The sequence below is a fragment of the Spinacia oleracea genome, chromosome 1 (assembly GCF_020520425.1).
Source record: "Spinacia oleracea cultivar Varoflay chromosome 1, BTI_SOV_V1, whole genome shotgun sequence".
NCBI classification, from domain to species: Eukaryota; Viridiplantae; Streptophyta; class Magnoliopsida; order Caryophyllales; family Amaranthaceae; genus Spinacia; species Spinacia oleracea.
In genome coordinates, this window is record NC_079487.1 from 116,919,848 (window position 1) to 116,942,182 (window position 22,335).

The following is a 22,335-nucleotide window of genomic DNA, read 5'->3' on the forward strand; positions in this document are numbered from 1 at the left end:
TTTTTCCCTCCAAAATGTTTTAATTTTTTTTCTCTTTTTTTTCTCTTAAATTACTAAAACTAAAACTGTATACTACATTATATTAAAGACAGATTGCAACGATTTTATAATTAAAAAGGTTGACTATTCTTAATGCATTTAAATTGGTGGTAATCTTATTTTTCCTTTTTTAGTATTAGATTTCTCAAAATGAATACAATTAACAATATTTGACCATAAGTATTAATATATCAACGACCTTAATTACATAAATTGGTCACAATTTCAGCAATTTCAACTATCTTTGGAGAATATATTAAAGCAAAATTTCAGCGATTTCATATTTAATTGGTCATAATTTTATTTTTCCTTTTTTATTAGATTCCTTTGAACGGGTACAATTAATAATATTTGACCATAAATAATATTTCAACGACCTTACTTAAATTAGTCATAATTTTAGCAATTACAGTAATAGATTTGATAGAGAATCGTGAAACTGCCATAAAAAAAGAGGAAAAGCGATATAGAATCGTAATCTACGGTGCATGTTATGGAAATTATCTATTACATAAATTATATACAAAACTAAAATCAACATATTAGTATAGAGCTTAACATATAAACATCAACCTATTAATATATCAAATATTTTGGTCAAATTAGCATATCAAGCATATAAAATATGTAATACGTAGTATGACGAAAATTGAGTCATCTGAATTAGATGATTATATAAATATATTTATCAATTATGCAGTAACTTTAGGGACCGAAATATTTCAGTCAAATATATTACGAAGTATAAAAAATATAAAAAATTAGTCACATAATTTTAAATTATCCGTGCATGCACGGGACCTAATCTAGTATTATCCTAAAGTTATCTACACTAAATATAAGTTATTTCATAATATTGATTTTATTAGTCATAATTTCTATACTTCTCCGATGATACTAAAATGAATTACAAAAAAGATACTAAAATGAATCTAAACAATTAGTAACAACCAATATTTAGTTTTCCTCCCTATATTGTTTCTTATATATCTTTTTAAAACTTTTCTCTCATGCATCATCTCCATTCCACTTTCATTTTATTTTCTCTATAATTGTAAGAAAACAATCAAAGAAAATTTATTTTACCATTGTGTTTCCCTTGAAAATATATTCCGGTTTAACAAATAGAACCTTATACCCATTTTTATCTTTTATCATTATCTAATGTTATAAATACCACATAAAATAACATGTGAAATGCACATGTCTTTGTCAAGTAATCCCTTAAGAGAGTAAAATATGCTAACTACCTTTTTATTTTGAGAGTTTTGTCCTAACTTTTCTCCAAACCCTTGGTTTCCATGGTTCCTTGTTTCCCTAAGCTTCTCTACGCAAAAAATGTTGTACACTCCATCCCCCCTCTCTCCAACGATCACACACACAAGCATGCACATACTCACATATCTCATAATCTGAATTCCAATATGATCTTCCAATTTATTTCTAATTCCTTTCATTTATATCTAATGATCTAATTTACCAATACATTATCATTATCTAATGATCAGTATCCGGTAGAAAAAACTTCATCAATTTCTTCAAAGCCATTATTGTTCAAGATTTATTGTTTTTTTTTTTGGTTTTTAATTATGTGATTTTTTTTATTCATGTACAAAATAAGAACGTTATCCTACATTGCATTCACATGACCTTAAAAACCACAAACACAAAATTTAGAGTTGTTACATTGTGCATAAAGGTTTTAATATTTTTTCCCTAACCTTTATTCTCGATATTTATTGTTCCTCCATGAAGAAAATCCTTTCAACTCGCGGCCTTCGGCGGCTCTCCCACCCAATAGCCACCGCCACCGCCTCCTCCTCCTCCTCCTTAGACGATCAAAAGTTACACTACCAACTATTATGGAGATATCAAATCTTAGACCCAAATTCTTACATTGTAACACAATGGAATTACATTTTCCTCCTTACTTGTGTCATTGCACTTTTTATCGATCCTCTTTATTTTTTTCTTCCCTCGGTTGGTTCTGATCATGCATGCCTCTCCTCCGACACTAACCTTCTAGCCTCTGTTACCGTCCTTCGTACACTTGCTGATCTCTTTTATGTATTCCATATTGCAATAAAATTTCGAACCGGTTTTGTTTCTCCTAGATCTAGGGTTTTTGGGAGGGGAGAGTTGGTAATGGATCCCTACGAAATTGCATGGAAATATCTCAAGTCCGATTTTGTCATTGATTTAGCTGCTTCATTGCCTCTTCCTCAGGTACAAACATTTGTAATTTTATACATATTTAGTCGTTTAATTATATTTTCATAGATTTAAAAATCAAATGATTGTTATTTTCATCTTTAACCCTGTAAAAAAAAAAAATTAAACCAAAAGTTATGGGTTTATGATACAAGTGATGTAAGAAACAATATAATTTTCAAAAAATATTATTTAGATGTAGAAAGATCGATTAATAATGATCTATCAACTAAGTTTTAATAAGATCTATCAAATACTACCTCCGTTTTAAAAAGATCTTTACAGTTACTATTTGCACGGACTCCAATGCAACATTTAACTACTTATATATTCAATTTCGTGTATGAAAAAATTATAAAATTTGATATTCTGAAAATATATACCGAGACCAATCTAACAAGATCTTACAAGTAACGTTTTGATGTATATAATGGTAAGAATTTATGGTCAAAGTTTTTATACTTTGGACACATTTTCCTAAGCGTAAAGAACTTTCTGAAACGGAGGTAGTAAGTTTTATTATTTGTTTTTAAAGAGAATTATTATATCCAATGAAAGTGTAAGGTTAAGCATATATTTCTCTTTTAAAGATAAAAATATGATAGATCATGTTTGAAAAATATAATTTTCACATTGGGTTCAAGAATCGTCTAAAATATTTTGGAGGACTAATGTTACAATTAGAAAATGGAATTCCCAACAAAATGAAAAGGTTTACATTTTATAAAATGTAAAATATAATAATGGTGAATAGAACATAAATGAATTTATTTTTTAGTTATTATGAAAAATATGTGGCTTCTAGATGTGATTATATTTTTATGGCAACTACTTTTTCAAGAAATTAGAGACAAAAAAATAATCCAAATTAATTTTTTTTTTTTGTTCATGCATGATATGAATCAAAATTAGTTTCATGATTTTCAAGTACCATGTGTTAAGTACTATTGTTTTATAATAAGAAATTTACCACCATTTTAAATGTCCCATGTCGTATAGTTGTCAATCGCTTGCTTAGCCTAAAGATCAATTTAAAGAGGTAATATTTTGACTATTTAGAAAGAAATCAATTCAATTATGAAATATTAAAAAAGGTTGATGGAAAAATAGTGGTATAGTGAACATGGCATATCAATGTATTTATAGTGACAAGTTTTTTCGATGGTTATATTTTCTCGTTAGTTCATTTGTATAAGTTTTATTTTTCCTTACATTAGATTAGAATATATAAAATAAACGAAATTATTATTCAAGTTTATTGAAAAATTATCAGTGAAAGCATAATGTAATTCATCCCTCTAGTGCACAAAATATAAACCACATATGGCTGAGAACATACAAGCATAAAAGTAACAATTAAATATGTTTAGGAGTCACATTTTCATTTATTTTCTCCATCAAATTTTTAACAATTGATGATATTATGTCAATGCAGATAATGAATTGGTTCATCATACCAAAAATGAAGAGAACAAAAGCAGATCAAACAAACTATACTCTCTCACTGATTGTATTATTTCAATACATTCCTAGATTTTTTTTAATGTTCCCATTAAACAAGCGCATCATCAAAACTACGGGGGTTGTTGCTAAGACTGCATGGTCTGGAGCAGCATATAACCTCCTCCTCTACATGCTAGCTAGTCATGTAAGCATAACTAAACTTTCTTTTTTACTAATTTTATTTCTCACCTATATTCCAGGGTGTACCCACTAGTTTTTTATTTGAGTCATTCCTTGCAAACATAATCCGGAATATTTCCTTTATTGATATACTCCCTCCGTCCCGGAATACTCGACCCGGTTTGACCGGCACAGAGTTTAAGGGACTTGAATTGACTTATTTAGTTTAATAGGTAGTAGTTGATAGTGGGGTATTATTTTAATGTAGTTAGTGGGAAATGTGTTAAGAGGTGGGGTTGGGAGAGAGTAGGGGTTGAATTTTTAATTATTTTTTGTATGGAGTAGGGGGTAGGTGGGTTAATAGGGGTGGAGTGAGAAATAATATAATATTGTTAGAATATTTCCATTTTTAGAAACAGGTCAAGTATTAAGGGACGACCCGATAAGGAAAACAGGTCAAGTATTCCGGGACGGAGGGAGTAGTTTACTTACCATTGTAACGCACACTCTCTCTCTAATACTCTATTTTCCTCAAAATATACGGAGAATTAAACATACACTCGATCGTTTTCCTATTTATAAATACTTCCACCATCCCAATTTTTTTCCATCTAGATAAACAATAATACATGATATAAAGCTAAATAAATTTTTCTCAATGTGCTAAGACACTGTATTTATGAACCGTTGTCTTGAAACTTTTAGACATAAACAAAAATAAAATTGTAGAGCTAAAGTCTTAATATCCATAATGATATGAATAATGACATGACCAGGGCCGGCCCTGGGGCAGGGCATAAGGGGCCGTCGCCCTGGGCCCCAGGGAAAAAGCCCAATATCAGGTAATCTAATCTAAGTGTGTATGTATAATATTTCATGCCCATTTGTTTACATTAGGAGACGCAGCCCAGTTGTATGTGTGCAAATGATTTCGGTATGCCCACCCAAGTTCGATCCCTACTAGGCTTTATTTTTTTTTCCCATTTTTTGTTATTTCTCATTTGCTAACACCACAAGGTAGAGCCATATACAATCCTTATAATCATAATATTTTCTTATTCTTCTTTTGTTAATCTAATCACACTCTTTGTTTTACTTTGGAGTTTAGAAAAAAATAATTGATTTTTAGTTTATTGTACTTCAAAAATTATTACCGACTTGCTGAATGGTCTGTTACTAAAGTGGAGCGCTAAAAGCCGCCCCACATTACTCAAAACCGCCCCACTATTTTCCTTTAATATCCTTATATAATGAAACTTTTCTCCCAAATTAATTACCCCATATATTTTGAAGAGATAAAGTATCTTCATCCAAACCACCACCATACACCCATAAAAAAATTATTTAAACCAAGCAATTTTATTTGTCAATAAGTACATTAATCAATAAATTAAAAAAATACTAATTTAATTTTGATTCCACAAACTTATGCATTTTAAGTTTACACCATGGTAGAGACTTATGCATTTTAAGCTCACACCATGGCATAGACTTATGCATTTTAAGCTCACACCATGGCATAGACTTATGCATTTTAAGCTCCTGCCATGGTACGAGCTTAAAATTCATAAGGCTGTACCATGGTACAAGCTTAAGATGCATAAGTCTCTTAATCTTTTCTCCGAAACAAATTACATCAAATTCAACAACAAATCAAAACATTAAATAGTATAGACTTATGACTTTTGAGCTCCGACCATGGTATACACTTATGAAGTTTAAGCTCCTTCCATGGTACGAGCTTAAACTACATAAGTCTATACCATGGTCGGAGCTCAAAACTCATAAGTCTGTACCATGGTACAGGCTTAAACTTCATAAGTCTGTACCATGGTACAAACTAGAAATGCATAAGTTTCTGAATTTTTTTTCCGAAAAAAAGTCCTCTTGTGAATTTGATGTTCCACCGGTAGTCTCGGCCATGTAAAAATTATTTCACATTATGTTTAGGGTGGGCGGTAAAAAGGGAAAAGGTAAAGGATAATGGTAAATGCTAAAATGAGGGGGTAAATAAACGGGGTATATGGGTAAAATATTAGGGCGGTTTTGAGTAATATGGGGCGGTAAATAGTAAGCCCCTTACTAAATCATTGTAGTTTTCAATTTTAAGTTTCATTATCCTTTAGTTATTCAAAACATTTATTTCATCCAATTTTAAAATTTGAAGAGGTCAAGTTGTTGTAGACTTTGTCTTATGTTACCTTAAATGTTTGAAATATTAGAATATAATTCATGTTTAATGGCACAAGTTCGAAAATATTCAAGCCTTTATATTTCGTAATTAGAGTAAATTTTTCTTGGCGAGTTTAATTAGAATAGAGTAGTATTAAGTCTTAAAAATTGAAATGTCAATTATTTACATACATTTTTTCAATCATAAAGTACAACACGTTTATGAGATTTTTTTTTTCACGTATCATTAAAAGGGCCTCAATTTTTTTTTCGCCCATAGGCCACAAAAAAGTGAGGACCGACCCTGGACATGACTTGCTTGTTTTTTTATTGCTAATAGCTTTGATTGCCTCTAGGAAATCTGATTTGATGATGACGTTCAGAGTGTGGTATAATCTCATCTTAAGGCCTTGAAGAATAACCGTTGTTTCTTCTTTCTTTGCCGATGTCAATTACCCTCAATTCTTGTTGTTTGTCTTTCTTAAAGAAAAGCATAAAGAAATTGTGAATCCATTTGTGATATTGGGATTTCAGGAGAGCAATCACTCCTAATACCCAGATTTTCAAAGAAATTTGGTTATATAGAAGCCTCTAAAGATATGGTTTGAGTTCTCTATATCATGCCCACAAATTTTACAATGGCCTTCCACATTTACACCCCTCTTCCTAAGTTTTCCGAAAGGGAAATGACATTGTTTATTATTTTCCAACAGAATGGTTCCACTTGGAATATTTTCCTTTTCCACAAGTTACTCCAGAAACCAAAATTTGAGTTAGAACAACCATTCTTACCTATTATGAACCAATAACCTGATCTGATAAAGGTCGCAACATGCGACTTTTAAGCCGTGTCACAATAATGACATGTCATGCTTATGTGTCATGGTTTAAATTGGAAATTAAAGCATTTAACTTATATAACCTATTATACATGTTTCATAAAAAGGTAGGAAATATTAGATTGATAGTAAAAATAATCTGATGATGCATAGCCTACGTGGCGCGTATATGTACCAATTAAACTCCGACACATAAGATTGCGACAACTAAATGTTGTCGCAACTTGCGACCTTTATCATCATCCTGATTTCACTGAGAATGTGCCCGTCTCCGAATCGTGTCAAAATTTCTCATCATCTTGATCTTGTGTGGGTAGATAGGTAGCTAAAATATTTCTCGCATTAACATATCTAAACAAGTTCCAAATTATATTTTAGTTCCATTGCCTTTGATTAGTAATAAGTGGAGAAATTTATTGTAGGGGAACAAGATGCACCAAGTTTGGTTTCATAGTAATTGTTTCATTCTCTACCCAAAGACTATTCTCAATACTTTTATACTTTTAACTCTACTACGGTTTTGGGGAGACTTTGTGCCGCTTAGGAACATCTTCTCAACTGGTAATATGTAGGCTTCCAATTGACCGGTCTTCCTTGTATTTTTGCTTAAAAATTCTGCTAATTAACAAGTTGAGATTTTTGTGCATCCTCCATGCTTGTTTAAAAAGAAAGGCTTAATTTGTTCAAAGAACTTAAATCCCCGAGACCCATACGTCCCTTTGTTTTATGTTTCCATAATAATTATTTATTCCTCTAATAACTTGGTTTCTTATCCGCTGAGGAAACCCACTAAAATCTTAGCAACAAAGATTCTATTTTTTGATGATAATTTTTGGGAAAAAGAAGGTTGTCATGATTTGGGAGGCCATTGCAACAAGAATACTACTCCCACATAGTTTTAGGTGATAAGTTGTTGTTTGGTTATCAATTGTTATTTTATTGAAAAAGTAGATTTGATAGGAGTTAGTGGGGTATTTTTATAATTGAATGAGAGAGGGTGTGAGGACAAAAAAGAAGTTAGTGGGAAGAGAGAGACAATATAATAATTGTGGAGTCATTCCTAGTTTAGAAGTGTAACAACTAATTTGGGACGTACAAAAAAGGAAAGTGTAACAACTAATCTGGGACAGAGGGAGTATTGATTAGAAAGATCAGCGTACCATCTTGCGACAATCTACAGAAATTTCACTAAGTGATCTTGTCTCTAACCTTATCACAATGAAGATCAGTTTTGACGAAAACCTATCGTCCACTTCCATTGGACAACTAAGGTAAATCCCCAACTCTTATTTATCATTGACCCTCGGAGGTTTTCTTAAGAATCTCCTAAGTGATGAAGGAGTATTCTTACTGAAAATGACATAAGATTTATCAAAATGTATCATCTCCCCTGAACTTGAACAAAACTCATGAATAAATGACCTTGTTTATTATCTCATGAGCTATACAAGAATTACTTGCAAGTAGTCTACCCTGGAATAAAAGAGTTTTTAAATCGCTCACTAAATCCGGCATGATTAACTTCATTCTTCCCACTAAGAATTTAGAAATTATTTTACTTCTTCACCAACTATTTCCCAATTCTTTTGGAAGAATATCATTGGGATTCCATCTGGACCCGACGACTTCATTGGTTTTGTGTTAAACACAACTTCCTTGATTTCTAGAGACGATAATCGATGTAACAAATTTTGTTGATGATGATCAAATAATGTAGGAAGTCCTTCAAAAATTCGGTTGTGCTGGTCCAGAGTTTAGGCACCATCTCCATCAAATAAGGAGATAATTAAATAATAATTTTAAAAAAAAACTTTGATATGATCATTTCTTTATCCGTCACCCAACTACCAATTGATCGAGTCATTGATCGTACTTATTTGATTTAGGGCAGTCCTCGTCTTCACACTTTTAAACACAACTACCAATGATGTCTTGGCCTAGTGGTTAAGACTGAGGGCCTGTGTACGATAGGTCTCAGGTTCGAATCCCCCCGCCCCCATTTGTAATTTATATTGCCCTTGTGGCTCATTCACATCAAAAAAAAACTTTTAAACAAAAAGGAAGAAGATTGATCCCCATCCTCATCCCATTTTGACTTGGATATTTGTTTCCTATATAACACTTTTTATTGGATAGCCTCAGTATAGCTTTCTCTTGCTAATTTCTCCTCTTTTTCTCATACTTCTTGAATATGCGATTCTCTTTCAAAGGTTGTGGTCTCAAAACTACTCCAAGAAGTACTCGACGCTTCTTCAAAATCCAAACACCATTTTATAGAAGCCAGACTATTACTTTATCCTTATTTGAACTGAGAATACATTTGAGCCTTGAACTCTCTTATTCCACTGTTCAACAATAATTGTTTTTACTTCCTCTTTATCTAGGCATCAAGAATCTAATTTATAGGGTCTTCTCTGTTTATGAGTGTTTTCTTGCAATTGTAGTGGATTATGGTCCAATAATGAGAACAATCGAAGTTCTGAAACTCCAGCAATGCACAAAGATATTTAGCCATTCAACCCAGCTTGTTCATTCATTCATTTTGTGATAAAAACTGCTCAAAACAAGGAGCATTACATGCCTTATATAGGCGGCGTATCAGCATGGGAGTTGGTGTCCTAAAACACCTCACTAATCCCTAGACATGTGACTAAGGAAAAGGACAAAATAGTGGATACACCACCACATGTGATAGCATAAAGAGAAAGCAGCAGAATGGGCTAACAACTACTACTCTAGGCTGGGTTGGGCTTCATTAGTGGCTCGTTTAGGCCACTATTCTCAATACTCCCCCTCAAGCTGAGAGTGAGGAGGAAGAACACACTCCCAGCTTGGAAAGAAGATGATTGTGTTGCTTTGTTGACAACAGCTTAGTGAACACATCAGCAAGTTGGTTAGTGGTGTGGACATAGGTTGGTTTGATGACCCCATCAGTAGCTTTGTCTCTGATGAAATGGCAGTCAATGTCCACATGCTTGGTTTTCTCATGGTGCACTGGATTTGCAGCTATAGCCAGGGCAGCTTGATTATCACACATGATAGGAGTGTTGGTGAGATGGTTTAACCCAAGGTCTTTGAGTAACTGTTTCAACCACATAACCTCACACACAGTTAAGGCCATTGACCTGTATTCAGCTTCAGCAGATGACCTTGCAACAACAGATTGTCTCTTTGATTTCCAAGAGATGGGGGAATGACCAAGGAGGATGCAGAATCCAGAAGTGGATCTTCTGGTAGAAGGGCATCCAGCCCAATCACTGTCACAGTATGCAGTGAGTTTAGCTGCAGAAGTGTTAGCTAGTAAAATGCCTTGGTCAGGAGAGCCAGCAAGGTACCTTAATACCCTCTTTGCTGCTTGAAAATGAACTGTTGTGGGTTTGTGCATGAATTTGCTTAGAATATGGACAGTAAAGGAGATATCAGGCCTAGTGATGGTTAGGTAGATTAGTTTTCCCACCAACTTGTGATACTGCTCAGGGTGTTCAAGAACATCACCAGAATCTGGAGTGAGTTTCAGGTGACTGTCCATAGGGAGTTTTAAAGGTTTGCAATTTAGGAGACCATATTCAGTGAGCAAGTCCATGATGTACTTCTTTTGAGACAAAAATATCCCCTCCTGTGGTCTATCAACCTCTAACCCCAAGAAGTACCTGAGTTCACCCAAATCTTTCATGTGAAATTGAGATGACAGAAATGTTTTAGCTGCACAGATGGAGTCCATGTTATTTCCAGTGATCACCAAATCATCAACATACACCAGAATGGCAGTAAAGGAGTCACCCTCTTGTTTTGTGAATAGAGAGTAATCAGCTTTGGATTGTTTGAAGTTGTGTGTCTTCAAAGCAGTGCTGAGCTTGGCAAACCATTGTCTAGGAGCTTGTTTGAGGCCATAGAGAGATTTTCTAAGTTTACAAACTTTGCCAGACTGATCTTTAGGATGAGTTTCACCATCTTTGCAAACATGCAGTCTAGACCCTATTCCAGTGTATCCTGATGGCATGTTCATGTAGACATTCTCCTGTAAATCACCATGCAAAAATGCATTTTTAACATCCATTTGATGTAAAAACCAGTTTTCTATAGCAGCTACAGCCAAAATTGATCTAACTGTGGCAAGTTTTGCCACAGGGGCAAAGATTTGGTCATAATCTATTCCATATTTCTGTCTGTTACCCAACACAACAAGTCTTGATTTATGTCTATCAAGATTTCCATCTCTGTCAAATTTAGTCTTATACAACCACTTGTTTCCTATGGCTTTCTTTCCTGGTGGCAAGTCAGTGATATCCCAGGTGTGGTTTGCTTCTAAAGCATCAAGTTCATCATTCATTGCTTTCACCCATTTGGGATCTTGAACAGCTTTTTTGAACTGAACAGGTTCACCAGCTTTTGCTTTAGATGCCATTTTGGTTAGATGAGTCATAAAACAGGAGAATTTAGGTGTGGGTGTTGTGTAGGTAATAGATTTTGCTTGAGTAGCAAGATTGAGAGAGTAATCTCCCATCCAAGCTGGTTTTTTGAGAGATCTGGTGGATCTTCTGATTTGAGGGGGGCTTACTGGGTTAGGACTGTCATTAGTGGGTTGTTCTGTGTGGTTGTCTGTGTTGTTTGGTTGGCTGTTTGTGGTTTCATGAGGGAGAGGTATGTTAGGCAAGGTGTCAGTGTCAATCCAGGGGTTTACATGGATAGGTTCTGAGGTATTTGAAGATTTGGATTTTGAGTTATGGAAAAGTTGATAGGGAAAGATGTGCTCATGGAATGTCACATCCCTAGAGACAAAGGTTGTGTTTGTAGTCAAGTTCAGAAGTCTGTAACCTTTCTGAGAGAAAGGGTACCCTAGAAATACACAGGGAACACCTCTAAATGCAAACTTATCACTGACAATACTAGGATTAGAGGCCATAGCTAAACAACCAAACACTTTCAAATGATCATAAGAGGGAGTAGTTTGGTATAATACCTCATGGGGTGATTTGTTGTGCAAAAGAGGAATAGGAAGCTTGTTGGTGATATGAACAGCAGTTTGTACACAATCTCCCCAGAATTGAAGTGGTAAGCCTGCTTGAAACCTAAGAGCTCTTCCCATTTCAAGAATGTTTCTGTGTTTTCTCTCCACTCTCCCATTCTGTTGAGGTCTCCCTACACATGATGTTTGATGAGTGATGCCCAATTCAGAAAAGAATGGCCTGCAGAGTTTGTCATCAAACTCCAGAGCATTATCAGATCTCACTTTCTTCACAACTTTTTGGAACTGAGTTTTAACCATGTTGACAAAACCTCTGAGTGCTTCATATGCATCTGACTTTACTTTCAACAGATGAATCCAGGTTGCCCTTGAGTGATCATCCACAACATTCAGAAAGTATCTGTAACCACCTCTAGTGCTCACCTTATAGGGCCCCCATGTATCAATATGGATTAGTTCGAATGGTTCTGCAGCTCTGGACTTGCTTTGTTGATAGGAAAGTTTAGTGAACTTTGCTAGAGGGCATGTAATACACACATCAGTGCATTCAGTTTTGAATCCTTTTAAACCCTGAATGTTGTTGAGCTTTGCCACTGGTGCATGTCCAAGTCTGTGATGCCACAGTGTAGTTGCATTCATTGGACTGGTGTCTTTCACTGTTGTGGGGACAGCAAGATCTCCTGTGACTGTCATGGTTGTTTTCTTGCATCCTGCAGCTGTGTTGTGATTCACATTCTTGGTAATATGTCTCATTGCCTGATTTACAGGTTCATTAACCAAGTAGTACAGCCCATTGATGACCTTACCAAGAGCAATAACTTTGGATGTCAGATTGTCTTGTATCAGACAATACTCAGAGTGGAACACCACCTTGCATTTTCCATCTTGAGCAAGTTTCTTTACTGACAGGAGATTGTGCTTGAAAGCTGGAACACATAGCACATTGTTGAGTTGAAGGTGATTGTGTAATTTCACAATCCCAGTGTGAGAGATGTCAGAAGTTTGCCCTGTAGGCAAGTTTATCTGTGGGAAATCATCACATTTGACAGAGTCAAGCAGCATATTCAGATTTCCAGTCATATGGTGAGAAGCTCCAATGTCAATGATCCACTCTTGACCTGTTGCATCTGCATAATAGCAGCTGACCATACCAGCAAACCCTGTATCCATTTCATCTTCAGTATCTGAACCAGGAGTTGTTTTAGAAGGGACAGGAAGCATTTTCAGAAGTTGTTCAAGCTGTTGGGTGGTGAAGATTGATCCAGTGGAGTTGGATGCAGCATCATTGTGTGTGTGAGCATTTGCAGCCATTCTATTCTTATTTCCACCCTTGCCTTTGTTCCACTTTTGTGCACCTTTGGAGTTGTTGTAGGGAGATTTAGAGTAATCTCTTCCTTGGTGCTTGCTATTGTCTCTTCCTTTTCCCTTTGATTCTTTCTTTCCCAGGGGGTGCCAACTTGGGTATCCAACAACAAACCAACATGTTTCTTTTGTATGTCCAGGTTTAGCACATTGAGAGCATACTGTGTCACTGTTTTTACTATACATAGCCACAGCATCAGATTCTTCTTTGATTGGCCTATGTATATCTCTTTGGGATTCTTCTTGCTGCAAGCAGCTACAGGCACTGTCCACATTGGGAAGTGGTGTCATCATCAACAACTGACTTCTCTGAGCACTATAGCCATCATCCAATCCATTCAGAAATTGGAACAGCTTTTGTTCTTCCTGTTGCTGATTCAAAGCTCCAATGAAAGCATTGATTTCAGGTGTCATGGTGGTTATAGGTGGATATATGTTCAAGGCCTCAAGTTCTTCCCACAAAGCTTTCATTTCTGTGTAATATTCTGAGATAAGCTTGCCTTGTTTCTTAGTCTCATAAATATCTTTGCATATTTTATATTTCCTTGACCCATTTGACACAGTATACCTTTGTTCCAGCTGTTTCCATATGGTTGCACTATCAGTCACAAACATAATGGACTTTTTTATGGATTCAGTGACATTAGACATGATCCATGAGATGACCATGTTGTTGCAAGTATCCCAATGATCTTGCTTAACTGAATCATTGGGATCTCGCTTGACAACACCAGTCACAAAACCAAGTTTTCTCTTTGCACCAAGAGAAATCTCTAAGGATCTCCTCCATGACCTGTAATTTGAGGCTCCCTGAAGTTTTTCTATGTTTATAGAACTACTGCCATCTGAAGGGTGAAGGTAAAGGGGGCTTGTTGTTTCTATTGTAGTCATAGTGTTGTTGTTATTTCTAGATTTTCTTCTAGATATATAAGGAAAGCAAGCATACAACAGACCCTAATATTAACTGACTACAGATTTGAATGAAAGACTAAATATAAAGCTTCAACCTTTAGGAAGAAAAATAGCCTAACAGCATTGAATGAAGTGATTGAATGACATAATTTGTGCAATAAACGAACCTGCAGCTCTGATACCATGAGAACAATCGAAGTTCTGAAACTCCAGCAATGCACAAAGATATTTAGCCATTCAACCCAGCTTGTTCATTCATTCATTTTGTGATAAAAAATGCTCAAAACAAGGAGCATTACATGCCTTATATAGGCGGCGTATCAGCATGGGAGTTGGTGCCCTAAAACACCTCACTAATCCCTAGACATGTGACTAAGGAAAAGGACAGTGTCCCAGAATGCTGCTCCGCTTGCTGGCTGGGTTTCCGCCATTGTTGGACTCTCGAAGAAGATCCGTCGAGGTTTCTGGTGTGAGGAGAGAGAAAATGAGTAGGAGCTGGTTTTGATGGTTGTTTTAATTGAGAGGGGTCAAAAAAAAAAAAAGGCAAATTTTTTTTTAATCATTAAATGGACACGTGGCCTTCTCCGGTTGCCACGTGTCAAAGTCGTTGCCGGAATCTTGGGTCAACTCCAAGAAACCGGTAAAAGGTCCCAGTCAACAAAAAATTTTATGTTTTAGGTCCCATTTCACCGATTTCGTCATTAAAGGTCCTTTCTCGCAAAAAAACGTTTATAAAAGGTCCTTTTTCGCAAAAAATCCTTGTTTCTATTGTAGTCATAGTGTTGTTGTTATTTCTAGATTTTCTTCTAGATATATAAGGAAAGCAAGCATACAACAGACCCTAATATTAACTGACTACAGATTTGAATGAAAGACTAAATATAAAGCTTCAACCTTTAGGAAGAAAAATAGCCTAACAGCATTGAATGAAGTGATTGAATGACATAATTTGTGCAATAAACGAACCTGCAGCTCTGATACCATGAGAACAATCGAAGTTCTGAAACTCCAGCAATGCACAAAGATATTTAGCCATTCAACCCAGCTTGTTCATTCATTCATTTTGTGATAAAAACTGCTCAAAACAAGGAGCATTACATGCCTTATATAGGCGGCGTATCAGCATGGGAGTTGGTGCCCTAAAACACCTCACTAATCCCTAGACATGTGACTAAGGAAAAGGACAAAATAGTGGATACACCACCACATGTGATAGCATAAAGAGAAAGCAGCAGAATGGGCTAACAACTACTACTCTAGGCTGGGTTGGGCTTCATTAGTGGCTCATTTAGGCCACTATTCTCAACAAATAACAAAATAGGAAATTCCACACACACGCCTCTTGGAAATTCATTCGCCATTGATCATTAGCATTTCCTCTATCCAGTCGCTCAAAATTGAGTCTTTATCCTTTCCGTTGTTTGTCCAAGTGTAGTAGACACCTTGATATGGTAGGTCTGATAGTATGCAATCCAATTTCCATGAGGTAAATCAAGTGATCCTTGTATTTGGACTCTACCTCCTCATTTTTGGTCTAGGATTTCAATTTGATCAATATCACCTATCACCAATACTCCTTTGATGGAGATGGTGACTGAGGATCGCATGCCTCTTTGTAACTCCATGATAAGATACTCATTCTTTAACTGAAGGTTGATTAGCGCCAAGCGCGCCATTCGAGTTAGCTTCATCATCTTTGTCTTTGTCCATTGAGTCAAAATCAGATGGAAAGTCGCAGATATAATCATCAGAACTAAGGTCGAATTTTCACTTACCCTTACCCTTGAATTGTTTTTGAGTTTGATTGGTGAAGTTGAGGTACCTTCCCAATCAACTGAGGTCTGAGGAATCTTGGTCATATGGAATGTCAAGGGATCTTTTGGAACTTCCCTTTAAACTAGAGCTCTTCTTTACTAGATGGGCAGCCAGCATTCCTGAAGCCTTCCAAACCCTCTATGAAGACCCATTCATTCCTTTCCGTTAAGCCCTGATTTTCCTATAAGATCCTTTAGTATGCTCAAATCTGGTAATCCGTCATTTTTTTTCAGCAAGTTGTAGCCCATTATGTTAAGGGAAGTTTACTGTTTTGAGCTAATAAGGGAAAGTCAACTCTTTGACTTTCTGTTGAGAATCAGTTACAAATGGCGCCAAATTCTGTAACTGAATTCAGTTGTAACAACTGCTTCATTCTCAAGCTAGCAATAGTATAAATGTATGTTTTGGATCATTACAACACTTAATGAATAATATTACAATCTCATTCTCATTCTCTCCCTAAACTTCTCCTAATTCTGTCTTCTTCTTCTTCTGTACTTCTCTTCTTCTTCTTATTCGATCTATTCTACCCTATCCGATCTTCAAATGGAAGATCAATGGCAGTGATCTGAGTATCCTGCATCACATTATCAGGTTACGAGTCTAGGTTGAGGTCGTTACAAAGTATAGCTTCATTTATCAATTGGGATCTTTCATTTTTCCCTTAGCTACTGTTTTGGCTCAACTAGGCTTGAGGCATCGCCAAATTTGATAACATTACCTATTCTTTCTAGAGCTCTCCAAGCCACATATAGTTTTCTTGTCGTGAAATGGATCCCTTCCACCTTAACCCACATTGTTGTTATTGAGGAATATGAATCAAACTATGAAAGTGATGCACCAATGAAGGGAAGAAGCAGTAAGACCACATTGCTTTTTGAAGAGTCATATCTATTTAAAGTAGATTTAAGACCGTGCGATGCACGAGTTGATTGTTGTTATATTATACTTCGATGATTCTTTATTTTGTGTGACATATTTTTATCAATAAGTCGGTCTTGTGCGCACTCGGTCACTTAAGTATAAGCTCGTGTACATTAATTAAGAATATGCTTTTATACAGGTTTACTCCTAATGTTTTTGTAATCTCGTGACGTTAAATGGAGAATTGTACTAATTATTATCTCCCCATAAATTATGTTGGTATGCATATGAAGTTTAATAATTTTCTATTTCTAATTACATTAATTAAAATAATACTCCACAAAGTTCAATCTTCGCAATTAAAGTTTTACAATCGCAATTAAAGTAAAACTTAAACCTTTTCCCCCAAAACTAATTAATACAACACTTATCTAATTAAGTATCTTTATTTCAAAGTACTTATCTTAAAACTATTACCCAAAACTCACGAATAGTTATGTTTTTTAAAAAATTAATAATTTTATTTTTTAAAATGAATAGGAAAGTTTTTTGACACATATTTTATAAATTATTGTGTTGCTAACTTACCTCTAACGAAAAGTTATATTGGAAAATTTCGAGTTTAATAGATTGAATTTAGGAGTAATTTGATGTGAAATTCATGTACTTTCGTATCTTTAATGAAAATATCAAAAAAACAAACAAACAATGTACTACACCAAATAACACTAAACAAATCTACACTTGAGAAACTTTCTTCATGAATTGTTAAAAGAGTTAAACTAATCCACCTACAAATAATACGATAGATACCCCGTAAGGATATATCTTTAGATGTTTCAAACAGATTAATGTTAATACGGAGTGCATAAATTTAAAATCAAAGTAAATAACTACATCATACATGTGCAATACATCAAAATAAAATCTTATCGTATCAATTGAGTTTTGTATCTAACAATTGTCCAACCATACATCATAAGTTCCCTCCAATTGGAATCTATCAAAAAAAGACCCAATTTTTTTTGCAAGTATTGAAACATTGAAAATTTAAGAATTTTATTTATAAATTTTTTGATTGAAGATTTGTAAATTAAAAAAAAAACTCAATTTATCACCTCTGCTTGTATTTTTGTGAAGTATGGGTATGGTGTTCGCAATTTAAAACGTTATGGAATGAGCGAGGAGAAGGGGAATACTTTATTTAGATAAGAAGTATTACGTACGTAATTAGTAGAGTAGTAACTCGATCATATACTGATATTTAATATACAAAAGAACTCCATGAGATGAGTTTCTGTAAAATCTCATCCCAGTTTTTGATAAATTTTTAAAACCGGTTATTTTTTATCGATTAATGTACATATTGAGCTTATTTTGAATTTTTTATTGATTTAGTTCTATCTTTCATTTATCCTAAAATTCAAATACAATAATACCTATATTTATCTCGAATCCAATTTTATCTCGTTATTTATCATTTAAAAATAAAATTAATATTTGATTATGTGACTGTATAATCCTACGTTGTCGATCTAAATACTCTTGAAAGAACTCCTCATCATGTATATATGTGTGTCAAAAAGTTACATCGAAAAAAGTGTCACATGTATTAAAAAGTTATCTTGAAAAACGTGTATTGTAGAACATGTTAAAATATTATCACAAAATCATGGCTCAAAAAATGTGTGAAAAATATGCCTCGTAAAATGGGTTAAGATGACTATTCAAAAATCGTGTCGACGGTTGTAAAAAATAAGCATAAAAAAGTTAACAAAATAAAAGCAGCTTAAAAAATTGTAAAATACTAAAAAAAAAATGTTAAAATTGACATGTTGACCGAATGTACAAATCACCGGTCATCTGACTTGTCTAAAATTGATGGGTATAAAGGTTAACCTATTCAGTTATAATCAAAAGGTAGACTTATTTTCTGCGGACGGTCTAAATGTTGACTTATTCCCATCAATTTTTCCTACAATAAATAGGAAGATTAAATAAACAGACGTAGTTCGATTTAAGAATCAGAATAATTGTTTGTAAAATTTGATAGTGCAGGTTTTGGGATCTATCTGGTATACAGCAGCTATAACTCGACAATATTCATGTTGGAGATCACAATGTAACGAAGAGAAAAAAAGATTTCCTGCATGCCTACCTAAATATCTAGACTGTTCTACAGTTCCAGATGTTGATAGACAATATTGGTATAACAATACTAATCTGGTAATCAATTGTGACCCAAGAAATGATGATGCTTCTTTCAAATTTGGAATGTTTGCTGAAGCTTTCACTAGTGGAGTTGGTTCCTCAAATTTTGTTAGAAAATATCTTTATTGTTTATGGTTTGGACTCAAGAATTTAAGGTATGTATTCAGCTAATTTTACAATTTTCTTTCTTAGGGCACGCTTGGATTGGGTGTAATGGATTATGGGGGTAATAAAAGTCAAACCACCATAATAAAAGGACAATGAAGGTGAATTGAGGTGGTTGCAAGGAGGGTGGTGTGGTGGTATTGTGATGAGAAGTTGTGGTAGTGGTGGTGTTGTGAGGAGAAGGGAGGAAGGGGGGAAGTAATTACCCCCCAAATGAGGGTAATTATCACCCTAGTGGGATGGTGGGTAACTATTCCCCCCATGATGAGGGTATTTGTTCCCCCTTCCCTTTTATTTTCTTCTTGCCAACACTAGCTTGTTCCCTTTGCCACCACTTCATCCCCTCATTATCACCTTTAATTACCTTAGTTTGACTTTTATTACCCTTTTAATACATTACCCTCAATCCAAGCATGCCCTTAGGGGAAATATCTTGCCGTGTTTCATAGGAATATCCATATGATACCCTTTACACCCGAGTCTACTTAGTTGTAGACTTTTAGGTGCACCCTCTCATGTTTTTCCTATTCACATGCTCTTTAAATGAGTATGTGATATGAACTTTTTATGTGAGAGGATACACATAATTCTTGGGTGCGTGTAAAAATAAAGTTAAATTTGTGCTCAAACACGAATCTAAGAAGATCACATATGAATAATATTTACTTGTATACATAACACATATTACAGTCAAACATTTTTCTAAGTTCGACCATATGAATAGTTAGTGAGGAAAACATAAACCCAAAAGAAGATGGAAGTAGTATGTTTAAAAAAAAAATATTGGTTCATGATTAATTTAAGCATAAAGTTGGTCCCTCTACATCTAACTAATCTCCCCAATTATTCTCATGCAGCTCTTATGGGCAAAATTTGGATACAACCACATTTATCGGGGAGACACTTTTCGCAATTTGTGTTTGTATTGGAGGATTATTTTTATTTTGCCTATTGATCGGCAATATGCAGGTTCTTTTTTAATCTCTAAAAAATTATACAACAAATACATATGTTTAAATAATAATGATGATGAACCTTAATCATACCTTGTATTACATTTCTCATAATAATTCTAACAATAACTCACATGCTAATTGAAGACATATCTACAATCATTAACGGTTCGTGTCGAGGAATGGCGAATAAAACGAAGAGATACTGAAGAGTGGATGAGACATCGTCAATTGCCTCTGGCATTACAACAACGAGTTCAACGATTTGTTCAATATAATTGGTTAGCAACAAGAGGGGTTAATGAAGCTTCCATTTTATGCTCTTTGCCTTTGGATCTCCGTCGTGAAGTACAACGTCACCTTTGTCTTAACCTTGTCAGACGTGTATGTCTTTGTTGGTATATTTATCTTTCTTTGCCTTGTTAGTATTTTTTTTATTCACGCAATATTTGATGCTAACTAGAAGCATTCAATATACAAAGTATATTTCCTAAAATGATATTATGATACTAGTTTTGTCATTATTATATTACTAACCAGAAACACCTTATAACATGATGTTTTTATAATCGATGAATGAAATATTTCAAACTTTTAACCTAATAATAACATCTCCTTGCTTTGAACTTGATAGGTACCCTTTTTCTCAAAAATGGACGAGCTTTTGCTTGACGCTATATGTGAGCGCCTTGTTGCAACCTTGAGCACACAAGGAACATACATATTTAGAGAAGATGATCCTGTAGACGAAATGCTTTTCATCATTAGAGGACAACTCGAAAGCTCCACAACGGGTGGTGGAAGGTCTGGGTTCTTTAACTCAATCACCTTAAGGCCAGGTGATTTTTGCGGCGAGGAGTTACTAACTTGGGCATTACTACCAAATTCAAACCTCAGCCTCCCTTCTTCCACAAGAACCGTAAAAGCACTTAGTGAAGTCGAAGCCTTTGCCCTCGGAGCGGAAGATCTTCGATTTTTCTCTACTCAGTTTAAGCGTCTCCACAGTAAAGCGTTACAAGACGCGTTTAGGTATAATTCCCATCAATGGAGAATGTGGGGTGCTTGTTATATTCAATCTGCATGGAGAAGGTATAGAAAAAGAAAGATGGAAAAGGAGAAAAATACTAGTAATGATTTCCATGAGGAGAGCCCTAATAACAATGTTCAACATCTTGGCGCGACAATTTTTGCTTCTAAGTTTGCTGCCAATACAATAAAAGGGGTTCATCAAAAGTTTCCATTAGTTAAGCCTTCTTCAGATGATGACTTGAAGATTCCAAAGTTGTTCAAACCACAGATGCCTGACTTTTCGAAGGATCACAGTGATACTTAGTACTCCAATTGTTTCACTATAATGTTCCTTCTACTATTTTACAACATTTGAAAATTTTGCTCCTGTTATCAAACTATTTTTTAATTCCTTTTAAGCTAAGGCTTACATTTTAGTGAATTTCATTCAAGCTAGCGAGTACAAGACTGTTTTTTTTTTTTTTTACATTTCCTCCATTATTCAATTATTGTTCTTGTGGGTTTATATTTTTGTTATTTGTTTTGTTTTAGTGAGTATCTATTATAATCTAGGATTCAATTGAATCTTAGCTATGAGTAATATTTTTTTCGAAATTATTTAATTTGATCTGTATGGAACTTGATACCCCAAAATCACCGGTAGGAGGGAAAATGTCGTTTTATTGGTCTTTCCCTAATTTATTTGGAATACAAATTTCCGATCTGATTGCACTTTATCTAAGGGTGTTAAAAAATACCCGACCCACTTATCCCGACCCGCTTGAAATTATCCGGGTATTTTTTTAAAATATGGAATTTGTGGGTCGGGTACCCGTCTTGTTAAAATTTGCGTGTATGCGGGTCGGGTACGGGGCAACTTTTTCTCACTAATGGGTACTCGAATACCCAATGAGATTTTTTTTAGGTGAAATCTTGACAGTGGTACAATATTACTCATTTAGGTTTATTTCACTCTCCCCTCCTCTCAAACGACGTCGGTCGTCGTCTTTCCTCTCAAGCTAAAACACATGTGTTCTTCTCTCTTACGGCTATAACATCTTCAAGGTGAGTTATTTTATATAACAATTTGTTAAATCATAAAAGCAAACTGATAGAAGGAATCGAATAAGATATTTTCATATATGAATGTTTTGGTTTAATTGTGCTAAATTTAACGACATTGGACTAGTTTTAG

At 34.7% G+C, this 22,335-nt stretch overlaps 1 protein-coding gene across 1 annotated transcript; it reads left to right on the forward strand.

The window, feature by feature from the left end:
* Positions 1-1,184: 1,184 nt before the first annotated feature.
* Positions 1,185-21,582, forward strand: LOC110803218 (cyclic nucleotide-gated ion channel 18). Its single transcript, XM_022008713.2, has 6 exons — positions 1,185-2,265; positions 3,686-3,898; positions 18,862-19,169; positions 20,037-20,148; positions 20,280-20,516; positions 20,767-21,582. Exons 1-6 carry the CDS (start codon positions 1,789-1,791, stop codon positions 21,463-21,465), a joined length of 2,046 nt encoding a protein of 681 aa, XP_021864405.1. The 5' UTR covers positions 1,185-1,788; the 3' UTR covers positions 21,466-21,582.
* Positions 21,583-22,335: the final 753 nt, after the last annotated feature.